Source organism: Sparus aurata, chromosome 6, assembly GCF_900880675.1.
Source record: "Sparus aurata chromosome 6, fSpaAur1.1, whole genome shotgun sequence".
In the NCBI taxonomy this organism is placed as follows: Eukaryota; Metazoa; Chordata; class Actinopteri; order Spariformes; family Sparidae; genus Sparus; species Sparus aurata.
In genome coordinates this window covers 34,073,418-34,101,108 of record NC_044192.1, presented here as the reverse complement: position 1 = coordinate 34,101,108, position 27,691 = coordinate 34,073,418, and the positions used below count along the sequence as shown (strand labels likewise).

The following is a 27,691-nucleotide window of genomic DNA, read 5'->3' as shown; positions in this document are numbered from 1 at the left end:
CCGCAGCCTAATGTGACAACACAACAACAGAGTGTCTGATTTAGTCAGTGGTATTTGTGATGTGAGATGTCTGCACAGTGCCCAAAGGGTCCTAAAAGAGAACACGACAGGCTGTGAGCCCCCTGAACTCATCCTCATCACTCCACCATGAATGATTACCTCCGCCAAGAAGGTTATGTTTTCACCCTTGTCTGTATCTTTGTTGGTTAGTTAGTTACTCGGTTGGATTGTCAGCACGATCACACAAAAATATCTGAATGGATTTCCATGAAAATGTAATGGAGGATGGGTGTCACAGCACAGAGTGGACCACATTTACTTTTGGTGTAGATCCAAATAAAGGACGTAACATCTCGAGAAAAGGCATTTTTTTTTTTTTTTTTTACATTTTTGTTAAATAACACACAAATCTTGATCTTGAATCTTTGAATCAGGTGAATTTCGGTGGCGAGTGTCTATGAATGACTACAAAATGCGACTGTTGGGCCACAGTGGTGGTAAGCACTGTACTGATTGTCATTCTTGATTATTTTGTGACTTGTTACTTATTATTTAGTCCGTAGTTTATGTTTTAGTGTGTGTGTGTGTGTGTGTGTGTGTGTGTGTGTGTGTGTGCGTGTGTGTGGCTTAAAAGAATTACTAAACAAATTTCATAAAATCTTCTGTTATATTAGTGACCTTGGTTTGATAACATCTTTGGTCCACTTTGGTCCACTTGATACATGCCCGTTGTTTGGGTAATGATATCATTATGCGGAAATGGATAGGCCCCTCACTGCTCACGTCTTGAGCCTAGGCGGGGGTATAGACTGGGGGAAATCACTCTAACCATCAGCACAGAGATGGGAGGGACTGTGAGTCAAACATTCCCCATTAACTTGTTTGTTTAAAGGATAGCTCGGCGAGGTCGCCTGGCCAAGCAGCTGCTGCTTGTTCTGCATTGTCTGTTAGATGACTGTGGTAGTCATACAATCATTTTAAGCACCATTTTTAGGCCTTTGATCTGCAGCTGTAAAGCAGGGATTATCCAACACAGTATATGTCTTCCATAGGAGCTGGATGAAAAGCTCACATTACTACAGACATACCTCCATAGTGACACCAGCTTAAATGGGACAGTATATCCAGGGGTTTCCCCACTCTTTGTCTTTCATCCAGATTCTCTAGCTATTAATAAAGCCTGTCTGATGCTATCACCATCAGAGCTTGCCCAATCTCCCTTCCATTTTTACATGTTACTTGTTGCCCCTTCCTTTTTAAGACCCTCCTCATCTGTGGGGCACCAGTGCTCCCGCTGCCACACGACCCAGTTTCCTCTGGAGGAATTCCCTCCCTCTTCCTGCAAGCGCCCCTCCTCGTAAGGCTCTGGAGGAAGGCCAGAGTTAGAGAGGTGTCCGAGACTGAAGCTGTGTGGTTAGGGCTCAAAGCTACATTTAACCCAGAGATGGACTAATCGAGAGCAGGGTGGTTATGGGTCTGGTGTAGGCTCTCAGACTGCATAATGTGGTGTTTGCAGTGTGCCTCTGACAGGAGTCAGTCCTTACTGGAGCTGGAATCAGACAGCTGGTAAGCCTAACCTTGAGCATGCAGTGTGTAGAAGTCGATACTTTTAATAGTTGCATGACATGTACTTACTCTCTGATTTGGCTCTGAATTTGTCTCGTGATGCAGGTTGTACATTTCACTAATGGCCGCTGCTTTATTCAGGGACTGCTGCCAGACTCCACTGAGATCAATTTAGAAAGCATTTATTAAAGTCCGACAAAATTGCTGTTACCCCTTATTGGACAAATTGCCTTCAATGTAGTGGATTTTGTGCCAGACTAGAGCATCTGATGAGATTCACAAGGTGCACACTTTGTGCAACTAAGGTGTGCTTCGTTTGTGATGCAGCAAAGGTCTCTGCTTCATTAATGAGCCAGTTGTTGATTTTCCTGCTGTGTGCCAAGCAAGTGAATGCAGCTGAGTCATATTTCACTGTTCTTCATCAAGTGTCCTCTAACTGATATTTACTCAACTTAATTGTAAGAGTTGCTAGCTTGCAGCAACGTCAGTGTCAACACACAGAAAAGTCGAGGAAAACCAGATGGGGCAGGTTGTGTGTGTGAGTGACAGGTCTGAGTAATTAATTCATCACCGTGGAGTGACACAGTGAGAAGAGGCTGCACTTAAAGAAGCCACTCAGCGGCACAATGAGGGCATCTCTAGGGGAGGTGTTTAAACCAGAGCTGTCCTCACTTCACCTGCCACCCTGCTGGACCCAGCCATCCATACTATACACATCGTCATTAAAATTTATCAGCTGGCAATGTATTTACTGTCATGGGTTGCTGCTGTATTGTGAGGGGTTTCGAATTTATCACCTACCTGATTCAAGAGGGAAATTGAGGTGCATGTTCATGCGGGTGTAATCCGTATAAAAAAAAAAAATGCTTACTTTTTAAAACCGTATCTGGCATCTTTGTCTGACGATAACCTTAAAAATGGCATATAGAGGTGACTGTTTGGAGGTTAATTATCCAGTCACATGGAATTCTCCACAGCTTGTGAAAACAGCTGTATAATGTCCTCTGTGGCAAATGTGATGCCAGATTTTTTTATTAATTGTGTTAATCGAAGTTCAACCACAGATACCGACAGAGTTGGTTTCAGTATTGTATTTTAAACATTGTTATCACTGCAACACCACATGAAAGCATCCAATGATTCTGTCCTACCGTGTCCTACTTTAATTCTAATAGTATAGTATATCATTTCCTCTAGATGTCAGTTTGAGAGGGTGACTTTTGCCTCGCCTGAGCGTGAAAAGTTCACCTGTGTATGAAGACATAGCCCAGCGACGGCTATTATGTCGGGAACAACGGGCAAACCTGCAATAAACAGCCAAAAAGTTCATGTCTGAAGGAAGTTATTCATGAGCAGTTTATTCCCGAGGCTATCACCCAATAAACTAGCCTTTGAGTCCTGTGTGAGGTCTGTACTCAGTGATGGTTGTTTTCAGGAAGTCATTATTTTAAATGAAACGTTGATCTTTACCTTAACTTACCAAGTGGTTTGTGTGCCTTTATTTTGAAAGCATAAGCTGATGTTAATGCCAGCTTGACCACAGTACCATGTTGTTCTCATGGATAGGCGAGGCCAAATGTGACAGTGACACAGTGGACCGTCGGGTCAATTACAGGGTTTGGCTTGGGTTGAATTTTAGTAATTTAGCATTTATGTTAATGAGGCTAGATAATGACTGGCACAGACTGTAGAAGTTTCTCAGTTTGTTGATGGGTCTCACCATTCCTCTCCCCCTGTCTAAGGGAATTGGATCAGTAATGCTTTGACTGCTGGGGAGACTCCCGCCTGCTGCACGAAGACAAGTAGCTTCATACTGAAACTGAAAAACTTTTTGTATATTTTGCAAGGAATGGTTGTCCTCAACCAACTGTCCTTGTTTTGTTGAAACTGATTGTCTCTGTTGTTGTCTTTTTAAACACATTGCGTGGTTGTTCAATGTGTAACTAACAGAAGAACATCTTGCTCAGTTACTCTAATGCAACAAGACCAGCTAAGTGCGGACATAAACATGCCTTGGGCGCTGTCATGCTTTCAGTCTACAGTTAGTTCCTACAGGCATCTGCCTACTCTCATCTTCAAGCTGAGTGCCACATTTCAAGCATGCAAAGCCTCTCTTCCATCTAAACAAATGGATATTTCCAATTCGACATCCTCTGCTGGAGCAGACGTATTACAGCCCACCCTTCAGTCTAATTAAAGAACTCTCTCTGTCTGATTAAATTTGTTCCTTTTAGAATTAAAAATGTGTTGAGGATGCATGGGGAGGAGAATGAAGATGCAGAGAGGGTGTTTATAATGAGCGTCGAGTGTCCGGCTCCGAGGGAGAAGACATGTTTTCTAATGAGAGATCTTATCCCATGACTGAAGACCCTGAGCCTACCTCACTGTGACGTGGCTTAAAGAAACAGTTCCCCCTTAAATGAAAATTCAGTCGTCATCTCTTTTGTAGTCCACAAAACATTTTGGGGGCTTCACAGGAAAGCAGCATTGCAGCATTATTCTAAACAACTGAAGTTGTGTGTTTTGAATATAAATGTATGTGTATGTTTGTATGTTAGTAGCTCCCTGGCTGTGGTACTTGCGGGAACTGGAGTAATGCAGTTCCCACTTAAATGTCTAGTGATACCTAAAATACATCACAGGCAGTGCTGTACTGTATGTGTATAGCCTTAGATATCACTTCAACCAGGTTTTCAGACTGTTTCATTTGAATAACCTGAGGCCTGAGAAGGTAAAATAATCCAGTAATTCAGTCAAGGTGGTTTTATTTATATAGCCCAAAATAACATAATTGACTCAGAGAACTAATGTCTACAACATATGAAATACCCTGCCCTTTTATGTACCTACTGGCGGATAAGTCAGGAGAAAAGAATGTTAAATTGAAAAGCTGAACAATATTTTTGGTCTTTTATTTCCTATGACCCCCAGCACTGAACTGGTGTAGATTATGCCTTCCACATTCTCCCAAAAAAAGTAAAATGACATGTGGCATCTGAATTTTCTGTTGATCACTGGAATCAACTGTTCATGAATGAAATAAATTGTATTTGAGCGTGTTTAAATGTCACCCTCAAGTATTCTGTTTGCACAGGCTAATGAGAGACATGATTTTTCACTACTCGTTTCACCTTGCATGTACCACGTCTTTGCTGCTCTGAGCCCCCTCCGGACATCAAATCTCTTTCCTGTTAAAGCTTTCATTCTAGCCTTTATTATCTAACCTTGACACATTCTCCCACCGAGAGCGAGGAATTTGACAAGGTTATGAAGTGATAGATGCCTCTAGATGGGCATCCTTGTTCTGAGCCTCGCCACTTCATCCATCAGCTTATGACAAACAGAATGAAACTGTATTGATCGTCTTTTGAAAAAGGTTGCTTTAAGGTACAAAAGCTCACATTTGCACCACAGACTGTAACTGGCAAGGTGAAGTTCGGGAAATCAGGTGCCGTTTTTTTCAAAGTCTGGTCCAATAACTACATAATAGTGTCAGCTGGCTTTTGTTGATGAATTGGAGACATTTTTCTCTCTTAGACTGATCGACTGTGCCGTTCATACAAGGTTGGATGGTGCACATGCAGTAGGCCTATACCCTTTCACATGAATTTATTGTTTTCTACTCTCTGATAGTGGAATTGTAAGATTATATTCTGTGCAAGTAATCAAAGAAGGAAGCACAGTATGTTTTATTCACACTCACCTTACAAGCCAACTGCCAGTGAAACTTTGGTGTCCACCTCCAGAGCTAGACGTTGACTGAATACAAATCTATGGAGTTGCATGGTGAACACTCACAGGTCTTTCGGCTGTGAAAGATACCATATCAGTTTATTTTAGTGTTCGCAGCCGTCACGAGGATCGCTTTTATTGTGCTCTCAAATTGTGTGTCTTTAGTGGACATGTATTCACTCAGGCCATATTCAGTTGCCTTCCTTGTTCTCACATCAAAACCCCCATCTTGCTGAGCTGGCTTCTAATGCATTGAATTAAAATATGTAACATTCTTTTTAGTCTTGCATTGGCATCAAGCTCTGCCTCTGAATAAGGAAAAAAAGGCAAAACTTCTCTGGGGTGGCACAGCTTGTTATTTCACTCAATCAAGAGGAATTCATATAAGGTTACTGTTTTTTCTTCTGGTAAAACCAGCTTTGATGCCTCAAAGTAAGAGTTATCGAGCTGTGTTCAAGCTTCAAAGCCCAGTGCATTTAGCCCTCTCAGGTAATCACAACAGTCTGAGAGGTGTGGAGGAAGTGAACAGATATGTGGTTCACATTTAGCCGTGGCCTGGTGAGGCACTGCCAGGGTTTATCCAATCTGTGCAGGCTGATGTTGGTCCTTATTGATCTTAATATTAAAGGCACTGCTTCACATGCCTCTATCACTCTTAACAGTGTTGCTATGTTTCTAAGATTGAAAGACTGAGCTGCTGATAGTGTCATATGGACTTCAGTGATTGTTCTTCGGTATTCATGATTTATTCAAAGGCATTGAATTGCTTCTCATCAAGATCCAGTGGAATAGACGTAAAGCTTCTGAGAATGACTTAAGGTATTTTCTGCATTGTAAAGTGTAAAGAGTGAGGCAGCACTCAGACTGCGGCTATAAATTCTCTCACTCGTATTTGTACCCTGCCAGCAGTATCAAAGTTCACTTTTTCCATCTATCACGTGCCTCCAGCTGAAACACAAAGCAGTGCATGCCCTCATGAAAATGACTCAGCAAACTAACCCAGCCTGCCCTGTGTGTTGTGTTGCAGTGTGGAAGGTGATGCTCCAGGCAGCGAGGTGGGCGCCTCTGTGGACCCCAGCAGCGGCTACAGTTGCATCCCAGTGACCCACAGCGGGGGGCTCGGCCCCGATCACCTGGACAGTCAGCTCTACGGACACATCTTCCTGCCCAGCCACCCGAGGCCGCGCCGACCCAAGCTTCAGCATTCACAGTCTATCCTCCGCAAGCAGGCAGAGGAGGAGGCCATCAAGCGCTCCCGCTCTCTGTCTGAGAGCTATGAGCTCTCATCAGACCTACAGGACAAGCAGGTAAGGGTGGGAGGGTACACAAAGACATCAACAACTTTCATCTGGAAACATCTAACACAGGGTTTGGATATGTTTTTGAGCCAATATGACACTATTAATTGATTCAGAACAATAGATATTGTATTTTATCATGATATAGAAAATGTATGAAAAAATCACATGCAAGATAATAAAAACGATGTTATGCATAATGTCAGACAGGAGCAAAAAAACGTAATACCTTCAATTGCTGATATTTTTGGTTTGGAATTTATTTTTTATTTAATCAAAAACATTTAGGCTGCACTAGTCAATAATTTCTTATTTACTGTGGGACAAAATATTGTTTTTTTTATGAGAAATGTATTGCCCTTGGTGACTTTATATGGTTTGGTAGCTAACTGGTTCTATCTAATGCCAAGGAGTCACATGTTCAGCACAGATGCACACAATAAATGTGTTCCTTCCACGCTGCATACTTGACCTGCATTGACAGACCAACAGTGCTTCACAAAATCTAGTAATGAAAAAATGCGAAAGGAACCACTTGAAACCAAGATATCACAATATAAATAGAAATTGTTTGAGCTACATCCAACAAATAGTGTTGCGTGCTTCTGTGAAATGAACTGTGCAATACATTTCAACAATATGTCACTGCTATTGCTGTAAATTCATTGAAGGGATTCAAACCAAATTTCCATATGTATAAAAGTTACATACATGTGTTACAAAACACATCATGAGTTGCAGCAGAAGGTGAGGAAGGAACCGTATATTGTCATACCAGTAAGCATGTCATTTCCAAAGTTATATGTTTGTTTCACATAGAGGCTGCAATGTGTTGGTCCCCAGTATTTTGGAATATGTCCAAAAAAAAAACCCATGGACATTTGGACATAATCCAAACCTACCTGAGAGTGATTAAAGTCATTCCAAGATGTGGTCAACCAGAACAGACTCAAAGAAGAGAGAGGCTAAACCTATCAATGAAAGCTGAAATCATTACACGCCAGTTAGAGCCAATAATGAGTCCTCTTTTGATTTATTCAGATATTACACATATTTAAACACAGACCTGAGACCAACAGCAGTAAGAATTGGACCCTCTACAAACCAAGTGGATGCATGAAGACCTCTGCTACAAAGTCACGACATAGTACCTGCTGGATAATATCATAGGTAAATTTCAAGTAAAAACACCTTAGGTTATCTGAAGGTTATTACATTACCTGTTACTATAAGCTGATGTCTCTCTGAAGCGTCATATAGTGGTCAAATACAAGTGATGTCATAGTTGTCTGGTGAGATCTTGTGTCTAGGTGGGAAGGACACTGGTCCTCTTGTTAAACACCGTAGCCTGTTGGAGTTACACTCACTGTCATGGTCCTTGTTCCTTGTGGCAAGACCACTGGCCTCCTTTTCCCTCACCGGAAATAGGGACATATGATAAGTGCCAATCTACTTCCTCCATAGAAGGAAAACTGGTTCAGAATGCACGGGGCTAAGAGAGGGGGGTTAAATAAACCTGCTCTGGACACTGTCCTAGAGGTACATGTCTTTAGTATAAAGATCTATTTCTCAGTCATTTCATGTAAGCGTACTTTATGTTATACACCTGACTGATTCCTTTCAAGCGTAGTCATTTTCATCCCTCGTTTAATGAAAGAGATTAAAACGCTGTTGCATCCACCAGTAATCAATTACCGTTTTGGCACGTCTTTTACTACATTTTAATTTGTGGTCTCTTTATGGTCATTTTTTATATCTAACATCAATGCAGTCCCCAGCTATAATCATGTTTCTCCACCAAGTCTTGTTTGTGGAAGTTCCTCCAAGAGCAATTCCTCATCATTATTTGGGCCATTACCAGTTTATCAGTCAAGCTGTGCTTCCATCATAATTCAACATTATCCATCTACCCGGGGGTCTAGTGGAGTCTAATAAAGCCTGAATTCCAGTCATTTTTGAATACCATCGCCACTCTTCTTCAGTTCCTCAAGACATGACAAAAGTAGAGAAGAAAGCAGCGTCATTATTATCAGTAGATTTTCAGTTCTTTCAAGTGATCTTTCAATAGTAAATCTACTATGATTTCTTGGAATATAATGATAAATGGTTGGAGTAGTTAATTCCACTTCAAGTTTCAGTCTATGTTTTCTTCCATTATGTTGCCTTTCTCAATAATTTGGAGCAAACTATAAACTTTTAACAGACAGTTAAAAGTATAAAAAATGTTATCTGGGTGGCGAAAGCTGGAAAATCAAGGACTTGGACCTTACAATTATATTTTGTCAAACAGCCTTCTCCAGGGTCAGCAATGAAATTTCTCCCAGCTTTGGTCTGATGAAAAAAATCCAAAATACAGTCTCTTTCAGGGTACTGCATTCATTATACCTGTTCTCACCTTAGGATCACTGTCACTAGTTTTCCCATTACGGAGAATATTTGCAAGGTTAGATTTGTGAAAAGACTGTAGCTGAGGAAAAGATGCATTTTTGACACCAATGTTCCCTCTTTCCCTGCAGGTGGAGATGCTAGAGCGCAAATATGGTGGGCGTTTCATAACCCGGCATGCAGCCCGCACCATCCAGACAGCCTTCCGCCAGTACCAGATGAACAAGAACTTTGAGCGTCTTAGAAGTTCTATGTCTGAGAACCGTATGTCCAGACGGATCGTCCTATCCAATATGAGAATGCAGTTTTCCTTTGAAGGGCCTGAAAAAGTCCACAGCTCCTATTTCGAGGGAAAGCAGGTCTCGCTAACAGATGATGGCACCAAAATTGGTGCGCTGGTGCAGTCAGAGCATAGTGGGGAAATGGGCATGCAGGCAAAGACTCCCACGACACAGAGTGACTTCACAGACGCTATAACAGAACTTGAAGATGCCTTCTCTAGGCAGGTCAAATCTCTAGCTGAGTCCATTGATGATGCTCTAAACTGTCGCAGTCTACATGGTGACGACAACCAGTCAGAGCCAGGGAGAGGTCACCAGGATATGGACAGGGAGGTCAGCTGCCAGGTTAAACCCTCCCACAGCGCTTCAGAACACCGCAAACTGGACGAGATGACGGCGTCTTACAGTGACGTCACCCTTTACATTGATGAAGAAGAATTGTCACCCCCACTACCCCTGTCTCAATCTGTCGACCGGCCCTCCAGCACAGAATCAGACTTGCGTCAGCGTTCCCTCAACTCTTCCCAGGACTACTGGTCACTGGCTCATAAGGATGAGAAAGGGGACACGGACACCAGTTGCCGCAGTACACCATCTCTGGAGTGCCAAGAGCAGCGCTTGCGGGTAGACCATCTACCCTTACTTACCATTGAGCCTCCAAGCGACAGCTCGGTGGAGCTGAGTGATCGTTCTGATCGCAGCTCTTTGAAGAGACAGAATGCCTATGATCGGAGCCTCAGCAACCAGCAGAGCAGCCCTAAACACATTGGCCACAGCCTTCCACCCCGGGGGCCTTCCAGAGAAGAAGATGCCACCCGCCATCGGCCAAGACAACTGGAGGCCCATCTGGCCATCAATGGCACTGCAAACCGGCAGAGCAAGTCAGAGTCTGATTTCTCTGACGGTGACAATGACAGCATCAACAGCACATCCAACTCCAATGACACCATCAACTGTAGCTCAGAGTCCTCATCCAGGGACAGCCTGAGGGAGCAGACGCTCAGCAAGCAAACGTACCACAAAGAGACACGCAACAGCTGGGACTCACCTGCATTCAGCAATGACATCATCCGCAAGAGGCACTACCGCATTGGCCTAAACCTCTTCAACAAGTATGTAAACAGTTCTACATGACATCCATTAGCAAACTGCTCACACAGAACTAGACACAGTCTGATAGACATAACACACCCAATGTTTGAATATTTGTGTCAAAGACCCAACATGAAACTGCAATAGATATGCAGGAATGTTGAAAAAACAAAACCACCCTCGCAAACAAGTCTGGGAATCATCCTGCTGCGCAGAGCGATTCAACTGACTCTGTGTGAATCCATTTAATCATAGTTGATTGTGGATTTGCTTTTTTTCAGGCCCGGCCATTAAGTTATTTTTAATCATTTGTGATTGGCACCACATAGAAACGTCCCTCCTCCCGACTCTCGGCCCTCATCCCTTCCCACCTCCTAGTTTGCCTCTCTAAATCCTGTCCCTCATCTGACACACATTTGGCCAGGGACAGAAGTGCAGTGGGATAATCACAGATTTGGATTGTGTCGTCACTCCTTCCTTGTTTGTCTCTCTCTGTCTCACTCTCTCTCTACCTTCTACTGTATCTCCAGGAAACCAGAAAAGGGCATCCAGTATCTGATTGAGCGGAACTTTGTTCCAGACACTCCAGTGGGTGTGGCCCACTTCCTGCTGCAGAGGAAAGGCTTGAGTAGACAGATGATTGGCGAGTTCCTGGGTAACAGACAGAAGCAGTTCAACCGTGATGTCCTTGAGTGAGTTTGCAGCGAGTAATGTCTGTGTAATCATTGCTTCATTTTAATATGCAGATGGATCATTTTGTCTCAACCCTAAAATCATGCAGATTCTCCAAAACAGGCTTTTGATTTCACTTTCAAACTTGCCCTTTTATTTTATATTCCCTCCAGGAACATAAATCATCATTTAGTTGCCAATAGGGTTGCCAGTTTGCAATCTTCACTCATTCAAACAGTCTTTGGAGTTTCTGAGTACCACATAATGACTCAAGTTACATCCAGGAAATAAACAGAAATAGAATCCACTCAGGAAATTGCTGTGATGCTCAGATAAACATACAGACCCCATTTATATTCCTGAGTCATTTTGATAGGGAAGGGAAGATTGTAAAGATCTAGTATTTCCCAGGAGTGATTCTTTGCATCATTCAAATAGTGCCTGTACTGTATACTTTAGACTGGATTGACTTATCTGAAACTCACTTGAAGCACACCAGCTCTTTCAGAGCCCATTGAGATCCAGTGGGGGATAAGGACAGGAAAGGTCCATCTGTGTCAGTTTGACAGGCATATCTAAAGGGCTCAATGAGAAATCGTCTATAAATCTTGACATGCAAGGTATCAAGGTATCAGGGCTCCGGAGAGCGAAGTCACAGTCCTCACTTCAGCTGAGAAAAAAGTTCTCTCTTTATTTAAGCCAGTGGTAGTGGTGGCCAGGGGTGGCCACAGTTATTTTGATACACTTGCTGACCCTTCCACTGGCTTCTCCTTGCCAGTCCCATATGTATGATATGCTTTTATTATATCATATTTCCCTGTTGGTTGCCACCCATTTTTGTTCCAGCTGGCCACCCCTATAAAAAAAAATTGAGGGGAGCACCACTGGTCTGTGTTTCTCAAACAGTATGGTGGGTCAATATCACAGTCCTCCATTATACACAAAAGTCCTGCATTAAACTTGCTTTAATTAATATTTCTAATTGAGCAGCAGGCAAATAACAGTGTGTTATTTAAAAGGGATAACTTCCAGTGATGAAACCATACCGTCTGTATCACCCACCTCTGGAACTATTCTCAGCTCTACTGACCTTTCTGGCAACTTCTAGATGATTGATTTTGATTTGAAAGCCTCAAGCTTACTGTTGTTTTTTTGGTTGTTTGCTAACTTATTTGCCATTACAAGGTGACAAAAGAATGCAGGGAGGCACCAGTATGCTTTCAGAACCAACAGATCTACAGAGGATGCCATATTTACTGCTCTTCACTCAGTCTTCACACACCTGGAGAATAAGAATAAGCTACGTCACTATGCTGTTTGTTGCCTTGAGCGAACGTCTGCTCAGTGACAGTAATTCCAAGGAGCTGATTGTTGATTTTAGAAAAAAGGAAGCAAAGACACACACCCCTGTTTACATCAGTGGAGCTGAGGCAAAAAAGGTGAACAGTTTTAGGTCCCTTGGAATCATTGAGAACCTGTCTTGGTCATCACACATCACCACAGTGGTAAACAAAGCACTGAAAAGGCTCTACATCCTACGGAAACTTGGCAGATGCTGGTCAACATTTACAGAGGAGCAATAGAAAGCATCCTGACTGGAAGCATCACAAACTAGTTCATGGTCCATCATGGCTCAAGACAGAAGAGCTCTACAGCGGGCGATTAAAACTACCCATAACATCACTGATACCATCTACAGAGCATCAGTGGTATCAGTGCAGTGAGATGTCTGCTCAGAGCCCACAGACTCAAACACAGTTTCGTTTTTAAACCCTTGGGTTTTCAAAAAATGACAATAAATGTACCCTGTGCGATGTATAATGTGTCAAATGCATGTGTGATGTGGAGAACTAATCACTGTTAATTGTGTGCTTTTCACAAGCTGTGTGGTGGATGAAATGGACTTCTCAGCAATGGAGCTGGACGAAGCACTCAGGAAATTTCAGGCGCACATCAGAGTGCAGGGAGAGGCTCAGAAGGTCGAGCGGCTGATAGAGGCGTACAGGTGAGAGGGTCCTGACAGAGAGACGTGACAGGGTTTCATCTGGATCATTAGATCCAGATCAAGTCATGTGGTTTTTTTCACAGCAAGTAGGAATAAACGGATGTTTTTGATAATAGGGTCGTAAATCAGCTTAGACCTACTGAGGAATATGTGACGAGATGATCATTATCAGGTTCAATTCGTTGTCTTGTATTTACCACCAACACAGCATGTATGAATAATGGATAGCACAAGCTAGCTTTGTACCATTTCAAAAGCACCATTACCCTCTGAAACAGACCCAAAAAGTCCCCCTCTGCCTTTTACACCCGCCGGCATAAGAGCATCAGTGCAGCAGTATAAAGCCATTTTGAATCTCGGCGTTGTTCGACCAGGTCATTGTAGATAATAATTTTGAGAAAATTGGTTCAAAAAGTTGAAGAAAACCTCCCTCAGGCTGCTATGGATGTTATTTGTCCCTCATTTATTTATTCCAAACCTCTGGAAGAAAGGTGCTCCCACACTGACGGAGAATTAGCTTCGATCAGCACTTAGCAAGGACACTTCAGCCTCAGTGAGCACCAGTGCCAGTGTTACGTTTGGGAGATAATGATAACTAATCATCTGGCACTTGCCTGGAGACCAGTCCAGATGTGATCATGAATTCACTTTATAGCGACTCAGAAAGCTGTTAAACAGCCCAGAATAAAGAAATACTTCACACATCTATGTTGTGTGCTAGGTTCATAGGAGAGGGACATATAGACCCAAAGTTGCAAGCAAATTACCACACACTGTCTCACTTGCCAACATACATGTGTTTGCACTGTTTTGGTGAGTGAAACGTCGCTAATCATTCATCAGAACGTTGTCTGGACCTGTAAAAATTAAAGACAGCCAACACTAGCAAGAACCCATCTGTTCCACATGTGGGACGTACACATCAAGTAACATTACCAAGAAGAAACCTCACTGAAGCCAGTGCTAATGTTATCTAAGCTAGGCTGAGGAGCTTCATTGAAAACAAACATCGATTTGCCTTCATGAATGTTGTAAAGGCTTCAGTTGTAGCCGGTTGAAGAGGGAAGAAATAATGCCCTTTAGTAAGACTTTATTGTCTTGGTGGTCTAGTACAGAACCATTGCAGATAAATGTGTTTAAATTAAAAAAAAAATTTAAATAAGTGAAAACAAACACCAAGGATATCAATTTCTCGACAAAAATGATCTGTTGTTAATTATGTCCGAAATCCTCTTTGCAGCCAACGCTACTGCATCTGCAACCCAGGCGTGGTGCGACAGTTCAGGAACCCTGACACCATCTTCATCCTGGCGTTTGCCATTATCCTCCTCAACACAGACATGTACAGCCCCAACGTTAAGCCTGAGAGGAAAATGAAGCTGGAAGACTTCGTTAAGAACCTTCGAGGTACTTTGTTCTCCCTACCAGCACCGTGCTTACTGTCACAAAACCATATTATCTTAAGATGCTACTGTACAGCTGCAGGATAAATATTCATCCCAAATTGAGTTTTATGCATGCATTTTGCCTTGATTAAAAGCTATGTCAATAAGTGTGTATGTGGGGGGGGGGGTTCATGGCCAAGAAAAGCTCTGCATTGAGGCAAAGCACTTTTTAGTTGCCCTCAACAGATTTTGAGGGTATTAGCGGGGGCTTTATGGCATGACTAACTCATTCCTCTGCCCATTGGGGTGTAAGTAATTAAAGTACAGTATTGACTGCAGGAGAAATAGTCCTCTGAGGGCTCTGAAGGACATTTCTGTCTGTAATGTGAGAAATATGTGCAGCACAGCAGTAAGTCAGTAAAATCACGGGTTCATCAGCTCTTGTAAATCTGTAAATTAATCATTAATCCTTCTCTTTTTCTCTCTCTTTTCCTCTCATCCTCTTACAGGAGTGGATGATGGGGAGGACATCCCCCGAGAGATGCTCGTAGGGATATATGAGCGGATTCGCAAGCGAGAGCTCAAGACTAATGAAGACCATGTGTCCCAGGTCCAGAAAGTGGAAAAACTCATTGTTGGAAAAAAGCCGGTAAGTCTCAGTTTGCCTTGAGCTGCTGCACGTACAGTGTGACCACTTTTATCTTCCCCTCCATTCACAAGCTGAATCTAGCAGAAGCATGCAGCACCAAATTACCCAATGTACCTCTGAGCCCTCACAGAAAGTTCGAGGTTATTCATGGCCAATGTCCTTTAAAAATGAACAGAAATGAAAGACTCTTCGATACATGAGCTTACTTTCGTTGCTGTGTGACACATCAATTCTTCAGGTCTGAGACCTTCATGCTGAATGACTGTAATATATCTCTTGCCCTGAGTGTCGGCCAAGACAAGTTCCTTCTGACAAGGTTTATGATAACAAATGAGACAAACGGCTCACGCCCAGTGATCTTAAACGTGTTTACTTGAAACCTCACCCTTTTCCGCACTTCATTGATAACCTTTTCATCAAACTGTCTCTCCTTCGGTGACACAAATCAGCAGCAGTCCCATGTGAACGCAACCAATGAAGTGGATAGTGAGGAGCACATAGATGTTTGCTCTGTGATCCATAAAACTAGTTTTCCTGATTTTAAATTTGGCCCATATTTCTTTTTGAACATTACGTTGAATGTCTTCCCTCTGATGTATCGAGAATGTAAAAGTTCCCACATGTGTTCACTGATCCCTGTTAAATAACTCCTGTGTGTGTGTCTCCTGCTAACAGATTGGCTCCTTACACCATGGCCTGGGCTGTGTGAGTATGACTTTTTCTGTCATTATGTCTTCCACACCAGGGTTGGGCAGAACTATCAGAAAAATACCCATGTGTAAAGTTATATTTTTTCAGTCTACCTTAAAAGTCTCTTGTGAGGCAACAAGAGACCGGCTTATTAACGGTGCTGTATTGTGTGTGCAGGTACTATCCCTTCCCCACAGGAGACTGGTCTGTTACTGCAGACTTTTTGAAGTGCCCGACCCCAACAAACCACAAAAGTTGGGCCTGCACCAAAGGGAGATCTTCCTCTTTAATGACCTCCTGGTGGTATGAAATGCATTATTTTTCCAGGCACATTGAGAACACACTTAGGTATTCCACTGAAGTCACAGTATATGGTTTGCTTTTTTGTTCACAGGTCACTAAAATTTTCCAAAAGAAGAAGAACTCCGTGACGTACAGCTTCCGCCAGTCCTTCTCCCTTTATGGCATGCAAGTGCTGCTCTTTGAGAATCAGTGTAAGTGACGTGGGGACTTTTGTGGAAGCTCTGAAGGCTTCAGTCTGCTTCAAACAATTCTTGTACGATAACACATCTGAAGGGAAAATACGTGTATGGCTGTTCGGAATGGTTCCGCTCCAACAAGGGGAGGGAAGATGCATGATGAATTGTATTTACGCTTTTGAACAGTATCTCCTCAGAGTTTGGAATTTGTTCTATGAGGAATGAACAAAGAGCTAATCCTGTTAATCATCTGCACACCTGGCCAACCCCTGCATGAAGGTAGCGTGTTTGTTGGATTATCGCTTTTGGAAAGTTACAAAGGCTAGCAGACACCCAGTTCTGAGGGATTGAGGGGGTTTCACACAGTGTTATAACGCTCCAACAAGCATTTAGTTTAAAGCATACTGACACCTTCATGGCAGCACAACCGATTATTGTAGAGCTGTCTGTTTTGTGTGAACACAAGTTAAAGTGTCGATATCATCGCTCTGTAGATTATCCCAACGGAGTCCGTCTGACCTCGGCCATTCCCGGAGCTGACATCAAAGTCCTCATCAACTTCAATGCACCCAATCCTCAGGACCGCAAAAAGTTCACTGACGATTTGCGAGAATCTATTGCTGAAGTCCAAGAGATGGAGAAGTACCGGATAGAATGTAAGTATAGTTCAAGCTCTGTTTTTTTCACCAGACAGTACTCTTTAGTCATGTCCAAATTTAAAGAAAAGATACGCAGAGTCTGGATTACTGTTAATGCTGCATATGTGTCTCCTGCACAGCTGAGCTAGAGAAACAGAAGGGGGTGGTGAGGCCCAGCATGTCCCAGAGCTCAGGTTTAAAGAAGGACACGGGCAACGGTAACCTGAGCCGAGCAAGCCTCGACGACAGCTATGCCATTGGTGAAGGTTTGAAGAGGAGTGCCCTCAGCAGCTCCCTGCGAGACCTCTCGGATGCAGGTAAAATCGGGGGGGTTGCCATGGTAACACAACATCTCATGTGGTATTTCTTCTGCTAGACAAAGAGTGAGTTCCCAAGACGGATACTGGCATGATACCATTCACTCCTTTTCGGTGTTAATTGATTTGAAGAAGCCGAGTTCCTCCCCCCGTACAATTTGATATACTTGCTGCTGCGACTGACCTGCTCACGACCTGCAGCGATTCTCTCGGTGAACGCACCGCCTGAGCCACGAAGCCAGGGAAGCAAGGAGATAGAGATGGGCGTGTTTGCTAATGGGCCCAGGTGTAATTTACTAGAGGCTATCAACTAATAATCCTGCGTGACTGGCGGGGGGGGAGGAGGCGGCACTATGTAGGTCACTGTGATCAATTTGAGCGTCTTAGCAGTAAGAGGAATTAATGTGGTGCAGTTGATTGAGAGTTGCCTCCGCGGCGCAGAGCTGCTCTGCACAGGCAGGCGCACTCCGTGACCTCGAACACAGGCTCCACACTTGTAAAGCAACATCAGAGACTGAGCCGAGCTGTTGATGCTTTCTGAATGAGGCACAACACATTTTAATGTCAGTCTTCATCAAGCCCAGCCAGCAGTGGAGTTACGAGGCTTATAGTTCCTTTTCGGATCTGTTTGTGCGTCACTCAGTTAAAGGGACAGTTCACCCCAAAATCAATAAAACATATTTTTTTCTCTTACCTGTAGTGCTATTTAATCATCTGGATTGTTTCGTGTGAGTAGCAGAGTTTTGGAGATATCGTCATCAGAGAATGTTTGCCTTCCGGTGAATATAATGGAAGGAGATGGCACTCGGCTTGTGGAGCTCAAGGTGCCAAAATATTGCAAAAACTCAGAAAACCAATGCCTCTGCCCCGCTTACTCAAGATACTCCACAGACTTCATTGTGAGCAGTTTCGCGTTGGAACTATATTCTCTTCGTATTACTGTGCAGAAGGAAGTGTCCGTCTACTGATGGACGAGAGGCTCACAACAAGGCTTGTGATTGTCTTGAATAACCAGGGCGTGATGTTCTCAGGATGAAACGCCGCTGTTGAATATTTCAAATATAATTTGCTGGTGCTCTGAGCACCATAAGCCAAGTGCCATCTAGTTCCATTATACTTGAAAGAAAGCAGACATTTCTTCAGCCAATAGCTCCAAAACTCGGCAACTCACGCCAAAGCAGTCTAGATGGATAAATATCACCGCTTTGTCAAGGCGGGAAAAGTAATCTCAGTATTGGCAAATTTGAAAAGAAAGCCTCCTTTAGAAAAACTGCAGGCATGGAGTTTGAAAGAGATGGACATTTACCGAATGGGGAGATATGACAAAAACATACTCTTCGTTGCATTGTGGGAAATGTACGATCTGATGTTTTTCAGATTGTGACTAACACTCTGAATGTAAATTCTGGATATCCTCTGCTGGTTCACTCTTTTTCTAATCTCCTCCTCTTGTGCGTCTTGCAACTGAACACATGCAAAATGCTAAATTGCTAGATCATCTAAATGCAGCTAGAAGTCTTTTAGGTTTCCTGCCAGCTGTGACTCAAGTTCCTGTGTAGACCCGTTTAGAATCCTCCAGCTCATACTGTCCCAGAGGCTAACGCTGTTGTGGAGCTGTAGCGGCGGCTTGCTCCGTCCCTGTCCTTTCGTCCTGTTCGCCTCCCTCTGCCATACTGATGGTCTGCTGCTAGCTACTCATGCGCCACTGCTGTCACCTTAGGGTGCTAGAACCCCCCGCCCCCCCCCCCCCCCCTCCTCGCCGTACTAGACAGAAGGGATATGTGCACCTTCACGTGTTTGCCGGGCATGTCTAATCTGTCATGTTACATGTTCTGGGCAGGCAAGCGTGGGAGACGCAGCAGTGCAGGATCACTAGACAGCAATATGGAAGTAAGTAGGACGCATCTGATGCTGAGCTGTCCTCTGACTTTATGTTGTTCACTCTGAGCACACAAGTCTCTGTGTTTTGTTTTTGTGTAGTTTGGGTTTTTTTTTTCTGTTTTGTTGCTTTTTGTTCTGAGCACCTTGGTCACTGTGCATGCATGGGCTGAACCGGAATGATCCGCTGTGGCTGACACATGTTAACCCTTGATGTACACAGCATGACACGACTAATAACACTCCTGACTCACATTAGGGCTGCTCCGCGTTGGTGTTAGACTCTCACCTTTGAGTAATCCACCGGGGGCAGATTTTTAGTCACCTCCTGAAGTTTGTCCTCCTCTGTTTGCTCCACGTGAATCTGACTGCGTGCTTGGTCAGTTCCAGCTGCTGCATGCCACACAGTTTCAACACTGACCGACTCACACTGCCTTCTTCCACTGACCCCTGACCTTCACGAGAAGTTCCTCCCCCTTCCTTTTTTATCGTCACACTCAGTTCTCATTGTTCTGGAGTGAAATAATTATGGTATGGAGGCATACCATGTTAAACTATCAAAATATACTGTGTGAGCCAGGCCATTTGTATATAGCTGGCTGAGTTCGCCTCATTTAATTGTTTATAGGGGCGTTTTCTCTAGTTTGAGTCTGGAGCTGTTGCGAGATGAGATCTTTTTAGGATAAGGCTGTCTTTATTCTTTTATTTTTCAACAACAAATCCCATGAAAAGACCAACCAACAAACTGACTGTGGCCCCACATCCATTAGTTCCAGCTATAACTTAGAATTCATAATTTTTTTAAACAATTTCCTGAAACATCCTAAAATCCCCCAAATTGGTGCTAATATCAAAGTTATCTGTTAGCACGCTAACACGATATTTTCACAGAGAAAATATTTTAAGAGGTGGAAATCACAAGTCTGGCAATATTGACAGCTTTACAAGGTTTCGATTGTGGTTTTCAGTGAGTTTTAAGGCAACATCACTTACGCAGCTGTTGAGAGCTCAGTCAGTTTCACGACAGACTTCGACTCTCTCAAGTTGAAAAACGATCAGTTAAATTGTTAGTGTGTAATTCATAGCACAATTCAAGTGGGTTCAAAATAGTTTGTGATTCTAGCACTGCTAGAAATGCCATGGTTAAACACGAAACATGTCATTGTAATATACAGTAATGGATTTATTCTAATCTTTTTTTTTCATTGGTCATTTAAAGGAGTGAGGTCAAATCAGTCTGATAGTCAAACAGTATCATAAATCCATAAGGCGTTGTTTCTGAACAGTTCCCTGCAAGGGCCAGGCTGCTCTGATCATTTAAGTCTAGTTGGCTTCACATTAGCACATCATACCTGATCTACAAAGTCATTGTCCGAGTAGTTTAGTTTGCATGTTCTGCATGGCCCTGAAAGATCTGCTTCATTTCTTTAATGTGAACTTTTGTTTTTGATTGTTCTATACTTACCTTGTCATTCCTTAAAAACAAAAAAAATGTAATATTCCTATGTTGTTGTTTTTGTCTGATCTGCTGAGGCTGAAATTAGAAAACATCAAAACACATCTGTTCTCTCAGTAGTGGACATACAGTGAACATGAGCTTGATAGTTGAACATGGGTGTGTGTAGTGTGTATACAAGCTGTGGCTTCATATTGTTCTGGAAAGGCTCCAGAGTGGGGGCAAACAAAAACTGAAGCGGGTACTGTAACCTCTGAACCACATACAATAGTGATACGAATTCAGAACGGCACGAGCAGTCAGAGAGAGAGAGTCTGAAGACTTGGAAGCAGTTTGTCTGCCCATGACAGTGCAGATACCTCGGGCTCTGACTAGCTCAGCAAACTGAGCCTGCAAACCATTTAGAGAGAGTCGAGCGTGAGACGTTAGCGTGGATAGACAAACGGAGGCTGTGAACTGGAAAAAGGAAATGGAGGAGATTTTCCACAGGGCAACACAAGCGATCGTGTGTGATTTGAGATCAGCTGTATGCAGTTGGTGCTGCTTTGTGAAGAATTCGACAAGCAGCCGGCAGAAGCCAAAACCACTGGGGTGATGTGTTTTTCTTTCCACAAATATGTCTTGTAGCCCAAAATTCAGTCTTTTTCTACGCATCCAAAGGCCAGTGGAAAGTCGGGTGGAGTTTCGTAGTCCGCAAAACATTTCTGGAGCGTCACAGCAAAAACAGTGTTGCAGCATTCTCCTAAACACTGAAGCCGATGGAGATTTGTTGGAGACTTGGAAGCACCGAGATCCCAAATTGAAAAGATGTTATTTACACCCTTGATCATGCTCGTTCACCTACTTCACACCTTGTGCGTGTAATTTTTTTTTTTTTAGATTAACAGCTACAGGGAAGATTTTGGCTTTAAAAATGGTATAAAGAACAGGGAGTTGGGATTGACTGTATAAGATAGGGAACAGTGCCACCGTGACGTCACCCAGAGGTTTTTGAAGAGCCAGAGTCAAGCTCAAAGTGGGTGGGACTGACCGTCGCCATCTTTGGCAGTGCCTGACTCCACCTAACTCCTGGCTAATCAAAACTGAAGAAAGCGAGCAGCGACTGGTACTGAGGGTGCGTTTGTGTTCCATCTGAGCAAAGTGAGCACTTAACAAATACTTTTCTCGTCTGTGTTATCCTGCAGCGTCTTTTCTTTTCCCATCACCTCTCTGTACGTTCATGAAGTAAAGCTACGTTAACATTACATCTCCCTTCCATTCAGCAGTCAAATAACAGTTACAGTGTCACAGAGTTACAGTACATGACAGTGGATTTTGGCGACTCCGTGGCTTATTATGGCAGGCAAGAGTGAAGAAAAATAAATGTTGTAAACCCAAAAGTTTAGAAAACGATCAGCACTCTCCTCGACTCTCCAGAAGCTCCAAGTTCTGGCTGTGTCCTCGAGAGCTTGCGGCTCCAGCTGCCGGCTCTTGGTTGACACTAACAGTGTCGCTCCTTGATCCAAAACACCAGCCTGTGTTCCTCCAGTTCCAGTCTTTTAGTCCACTTAACCACACAGTCATCAACGACACAAATACAGCCGAGACATCGAGTCCATCTACTGCAACTAGCTGAGGTCAAGCTGAGCAGACGGCTTGTGGCTGCCTGTCACTCAAAGCGGCCACGCCCTTGATTGTGTCTAACTTTAACCCTTGATAGAATTTTACGAAACGTTCCATTGAGCCCCTTTGAAATTTGAACCCGCAGCGGGTATACCCTCACTTTTTCCCGCTCTTCCTCCCGCCTCTCTGCTGCCACCTGACTGTTTTCTCTCTTGCAGGGGTCCATCATTAGCAGTCCACACATGCGGCGGAGACCCCCCTCCAGCCGGGACTGCCCGTCCCGCCACAGTGGCCAGTCCCTGCCCAGCTCCGCTTCACTGCTTGGATCGTTGTTTGGCACCAGACGGGTGAAGTCCCCCAGCCCCACCCCACAGCCCATTCACCCCACACTCATTTCCCACTCCCCTCACCCCACCAACCTGCACCACACTGCGCGAGCGGAGACAGACACACCGGTCTCCATGCACCACGCCCAGTTCTGCCACGTGGCCCAGAACCCCCCGCCTTACCACCACCACCACCACTACCACCCGCCGGCCCACTTGCAGCACCCTCCGCACCAGTTCCACCCGGCCCCGTCTCACGGCCAGCAGGCTCCCTACCCGCCTCACTCGCAGCACAGCCACGGGAGTCACTCAGCACACTCCTCCCACCCGGCTCACAGCTCCCACCACCACGGCCCGCCGCCGGCACCCACCCAGGCAACCGGAAGCACCAAGCCCAAGCACAGTGGCATCAGCACGGTGGTGTGAGCAGCACAGGGGCTCTCTGACTGAACTTTGAGGCTCTCGGCTTACGAGACGGTCATACTGTGCGTCGCTGGTCTGGGGATGTGAAGCCAGACGAGATCCTGTGCCTCCTTCAGCGTTTTTTGTTACGCTCGTCACTTGGGCAGTGAATTCAGTATTAACACATTTCATTACTGGTTGCCCCCTTTCATTTCATTTCAGTTTATAAGTCACGTCTGCCTGCTTTAAGGGCAACAATACAAGAGCATGCACAAAGACCACGACTACTGTTTTTCTCCTCAGTTAACATGATCAAATATCTTGCGTACTAGTATTTTACAGACAAAGTAAATAGTAATCTCGACTTAATGTCTGCAAAGTGAGTTTATCTAGTGTGAGGGTGGTTTGGCTGGACAGACAGACAAACAGACGGTCATCCTCGGCAGTAGCTGTACAAGTATTTAATGTAGCCGTAGCTCACAGTGCACTGTGATATCTCTGTTAGCAGTGATAAATGTGCCAATTATTAAAGCATTTACTAATTTAGCCACAAAAATGGTTAATGTATATTGTGCATAGTATTTTGTAAGATAACGATATCAACTGTTATTATTATAATTAATATTAGAGAACAAATGGCATCAATTTAAACTCAGTATTATACTCGCACATAGGTGGCGTAGATTCACTGTTATGAAAACAATCAATGCTCTTAATAGTTAGGCAATTCAGTAAGCTGGAACACTACTGCATATGGTTGCCTTCGAGTTAGAGCTGTGCGAGGGCTGTTGAAGGCCGGTGCAGACCTGCACATCAGCCTGAAAACACTCTCATCCCGCTGCACTCGTTTCGGGGTCGTCTCTTCTGCTCTGGAAAAAAAAGGAAGTCACAGCGAGCCAGCGAGCAAACGGGTTCATCGTCATGCTCGCCCCTTCAGTACTGGCTGCTTGTCCACCATCATTTTATTTTTTTAAACTATTTTTTTAGATTCCAATAAATAAAACGAAACGCTCTATATGTTGTACTGCGACGTGGCAGGATTCTTCAAGTCCATTCTGCAGGAGGAGGAGGAGGATAAGGAGGAGGTAATTGTTCTTTGTGGGGAGGGGGGTGTTTTTTCATTGAAAACGAGCCAGTGCAAACTGCGTAGCAGGGAAACAGCAACATGACTGTTTAAGTGTCTCTCCTGACGTGGAAGCTCTCAGCTGGCTGAGTGTGCCCTGTCCCTCTTTGGTTTCATTGGTCGCTCTTGAGCAGAGAGCATGTCGTGCAGTACTGTTTACTCCCTCCATCTGACTTTTCCTCTGAACCACACGTACACACAATACACAGTACAGAAATCAATAATTATCATTCTTTGACGGTGATTGCACTCTTATGTGCTCAAGTGGAACTTTTATATCAATCATCTTTCTGACATATTGTGGGATGGCTGTTTGTACCTCGCAGCCATCCTGTGCACAGTATAGGTGGTGTGTGCAGAGCGGAGGCAGGGCGCTGGTGTGTGCAGAGCGTCTTTTCAGGTGAAAGTGATAGACACAGCACTTGTTCTACTTAGTTAATATCAATGGCAGAGGTTAGTCTGTATCTGCTTAAAGACCACGAGATGGATTTTTTTTTTTTTTTTTTTTTTTTTTACTTGTATGTGCAATATGTATTTACTTTTTTGTCTGAGAGCAATTGCAATCTGGTGGTTGTTCCATTTTGTTAGTTCTGTAAGTTTTGTCTTTTTCCCCCCCAACATCCTTTGTCATTTCTCCCTGAATGTTTCAGTGAATGCGAGTATCCACATGGATTTGGAGGGACTGGACCTTCCACACTGATAAAGAATGTCAAAGAAAGTAATTGCATGTAACAGTGTATTTCGAGGCTATTTTCTAACTATTGTGTATTCCCAGACTATATCAGTGTTACAGTTGACAGTTGTTACAATGAATGGTAGAATAGTTTTAACTTCTCCAATTACAGCTAGGTGAAGTCAACTATGTGTTTGTGTCACTCCAGAGGATAGGCAAACCTGTATCTTTTCCTGATCCACATACAATAGTTCTCTGGATCTTTAGTGTACAACAGTAGTCAAAGCTGTGAGAGGAAAGGTAGAGCAAGTGAGATGAAAGATGTACTCTGTCATCAATAAATCGGAGTGGTAATGGACCGACAGCTAGGAGTATAATTAATGGAGCTCCTTTCTCTTCATCTTTGTCATCTGTCTCTGTGAATGGCTCGCACATTACTGTTGTCAAGTGACCTCAAGTAGATCAGATTCTTAAATACTCCTTTCCTCAAGGTTCAAGTTTTGAAGGTACCACTTTCCAACACGACACCTTTTATAAAGGGTTTACAAGTTGTAACTAATTACATTGATTTATATGGTAATTTACTATTAACTTCATTAAGGTTAATAAGTTATTTACTATTGCTTTATACATTGGTAATAAGCCACTGATACTAACAACTGTTGTGTTGCAACTCTCCGGAAGAAACCCTTCAGCTGGTGTTTAAATGTGGCACAAGGTTCCCAAATTCTCTTAACTGACTAACTTCCCTTGCAATGTGGCACTCTGCCCGCTGAGCTCAGATTCTGAATAATAATAACTAGGGATCCTACATAATTCATGTGTTTCAACACCATCAACGTTATCATAATATTTGTGCATTTATTTTTAAATTTGTTTTAGCTAGAAATATCTGGTGGGTCAAATTGAACCTTGTGGTGGGCCATCTTAGGTGTGCGGACCCCACTTTGGGCAGCCCTGCTATAAAGAAATATTGGCAATATATATGGCAAGACATCTGCAGACCAGCTGGTTGGTGGTGGTATGGCTCAAAGAAGCACAGCGAGGCAGTAAAGCAAAAGACAGCAATCAAGCTTGCGTAGGAGAAAGAAACAATTCACAAAATGAGCACTGAGCACTCATGAGGAGGATAAACACCTGCCTAAGAGATTTATCACATCCCGACAACCTTTTATGTTCTTTTTGTCAATGGCTTTTTACTGATCTATAAAGCATCCGTTAAGCATTTAATAACCCTTAATGACCCTTTAGTTACCTGTGTAATTAACCTGCTATAAAAGGTGCCTTCTTAGGCAGTGGTAGCATGTTTAAAATCACTCATGATTCAAAACGTATTATGCAGGCTTTACTTACTGCTTACTACTTACTCTAAAATCGAATATTGGTCTCTGATCTGTCAAGTATTTACAGCATTCAATCGAGTGGAGTTTAGGTTCTAGGGAGTCAGCAAAGTGCCAATATAGCATGGTCATTACATTTTAAATCAAATAAATTGGGGGCCACCACAACCCCACAGTTGACCGACAATAACTTGTCTTCAGGCCTACGTCTGATAACTCATTTGTTGTGATGAAACAATGGTGCACCAACCAAGAGGAAGCGGAGGCTTGTTGATTATTGGATATTAAACATGAGTGTTTTGAGTCACAACCCTCCAGTTCCTTTAGATGACCGATCTGTTGTAAAACCTGTCCAGATTCCCCGTGAGGTGCTTTGTTGCATGCCATTGATGCCTACCGTTTCTTTTTCTAGTCTTTTCTTTTTCTTTCCTTTTTTTTTTTTGTTTTGTTTTTAAGTGTTCCATTGAGCAGTGGGCTTGACTAGATCCCAACTTTCAACGTAGCTTTGATTTGTCTGACTGATGCTTGTTTACATTTAGATGATCTCTGGCCTACTAGTGTGTCTTTTCATTTAAAGTTGTGTCATTCTCCTCCGGCATGCATTTCACCCCCACGTTAACTGTACAGTTTAGAGACATGGCAGTGTACTGCCGAGTGTAAATAGCAAATCCATCTGGGTAAATCTAATGTAATTTGAGGAAGAGGGTTTAAAAGGGAAGAAACATTTTAAGGGTGGAGAGTAAAACTGAGAAAACATATGTAAATAGTCTGTAAATTATAATAATAATTATTATTATTACTATTATTATTATTATTATTATTACTACTCAATGTGTGCAGTTACACAGAAGCTGCATTCCTGCTCCCCTCTGATATTTACATAATCATCAAATGCTTCTCTCTGCCTCCGACAGGCTGAATTATCATAGGATCTAGAGGTGAACAGCCAACTGTTACACAGTTAACACCGCTTCTGACTTATTTCCTAAGACGCTCCTGTTCTCTCACACTCACAGCCCACTTTTGAAGTCAAAGGGACGGGAGGAGTGCTCTTATTTTATTATGCATTCTGTTTCTAAGTAGACAAAACCCCATTGGTGTAAAACTAGTACTGTGACGATGTTGAGAACACAAAATAAAGCGATATACTGTTAAACCAGAACTGCCTCTACTCTGCTCTGTCAAACAATGCAATCTGTTGGTCTCAGCTGGACGACTTGATGCATCAAGCAGCCTCAGTTTCTTTAAGTTTTTCGGTCTTTTCTACACCAAATTTCTACGCCTTTGAGTTGTATGACTGCATCTGACATATGGAGGCCCCACCCCACAATTTACAGGACCCAATGGATCCACTACAATCATCCCAGTGCCAGACACCACAGGACACCGCCAGAGGTCTTATGGCCATGCCAGGTCAGAGCTCTTTTGGCTACACATGGAGAGCCTGCGCAATATGTATAAGTAGGTGGTTTTAATGTAAAGGCTGATGACTGTATGCCTTTGAAGGCTGCACTTAATTATGCTTGTCCACCTTCTAAACATCAGTGGCCCAAGAATCTTTGGACCATACATAGGTAGGAGGTTTTATTTTACCAAAACAGTGCAGGGAGGCTCATTACGAAGGTATTCCTGCAGTCTCAGGACCACACTTTAAGACTTTGGAGGAAGCACTTAATTAGACTCATTAACCTATAAACATAAA

General features: G+C 43.3%; 1 protein-coding gene across 14 annotated transcripts in view; it reads left to right on the top strand.

The window, feature by feature from the left end:
- Window positions 1-27,151, top strand: part of iqsec1b (IQ motif and Sec7 domain ArfGEF 1b) — a 233,083-nt gene extending 205,932 nt beyond the window's left edge. For 10 of the 14 annotated variants that reach the window (XM_030420306.1, XM_030420305.1, XM_030420302.1 and 7 more), the window contains 13 exons: window positions 6,326-6,605; window positions 9,113-10,374; window positions 10,885-11,046; window positions 12,909-13,031; window positions 14,272-14,438; window positions 14,926-15,065; window positions 15,741-15,770; window positions 15,933-16,058; window positions 16,150-16,249; window positions 16,729-16,890; window positions 17,013-17,189; window positions 19,030-19,079; window positions 22,344-22,877. In XM_030420306.1, the coding sequence (XP_030276166.1) occupies window positions 6,326-6,605; window positions 9,113-10,374; window positions 10,885-11,046; window positions 12,909-13,031; window positions 14,272-14,438; window positions 14,926-15,065; window positions 15,741-15,770; window positions 15,933-16,058; window positions 16,150-16,249; window positions 16,729-16,890; window positions 17,013-17,189; window positions 19,030-19,079; window positions 22,344-22,877 (3,313 nt within the window). Of the gene's footprint in view, window positions 1-1,431; window positions 1,567-6,325; window positions 6,606-9,112; window positions 10,375-10,884; window positions 11,047-12,908; window positions 13,032-14,271; window positions 14,439-14,925; window positions 15,066-15,740; window positions 15,771-15,932; window positions 16,059-16,149; window positions 16,250-16,728; window positions 16,891-17,012; window positions 17,190-19,029; window positions 19,080-22,343 lie in introns of those variants that run through there. The other 4 variants (XM_030420300.1, XM_030420313.1, XM_030420308.1 and 1 more) reach the window with 3 other exon arrangements.
- Window positions 27,152-27,691: the final 540 nt, after the last annotated feature.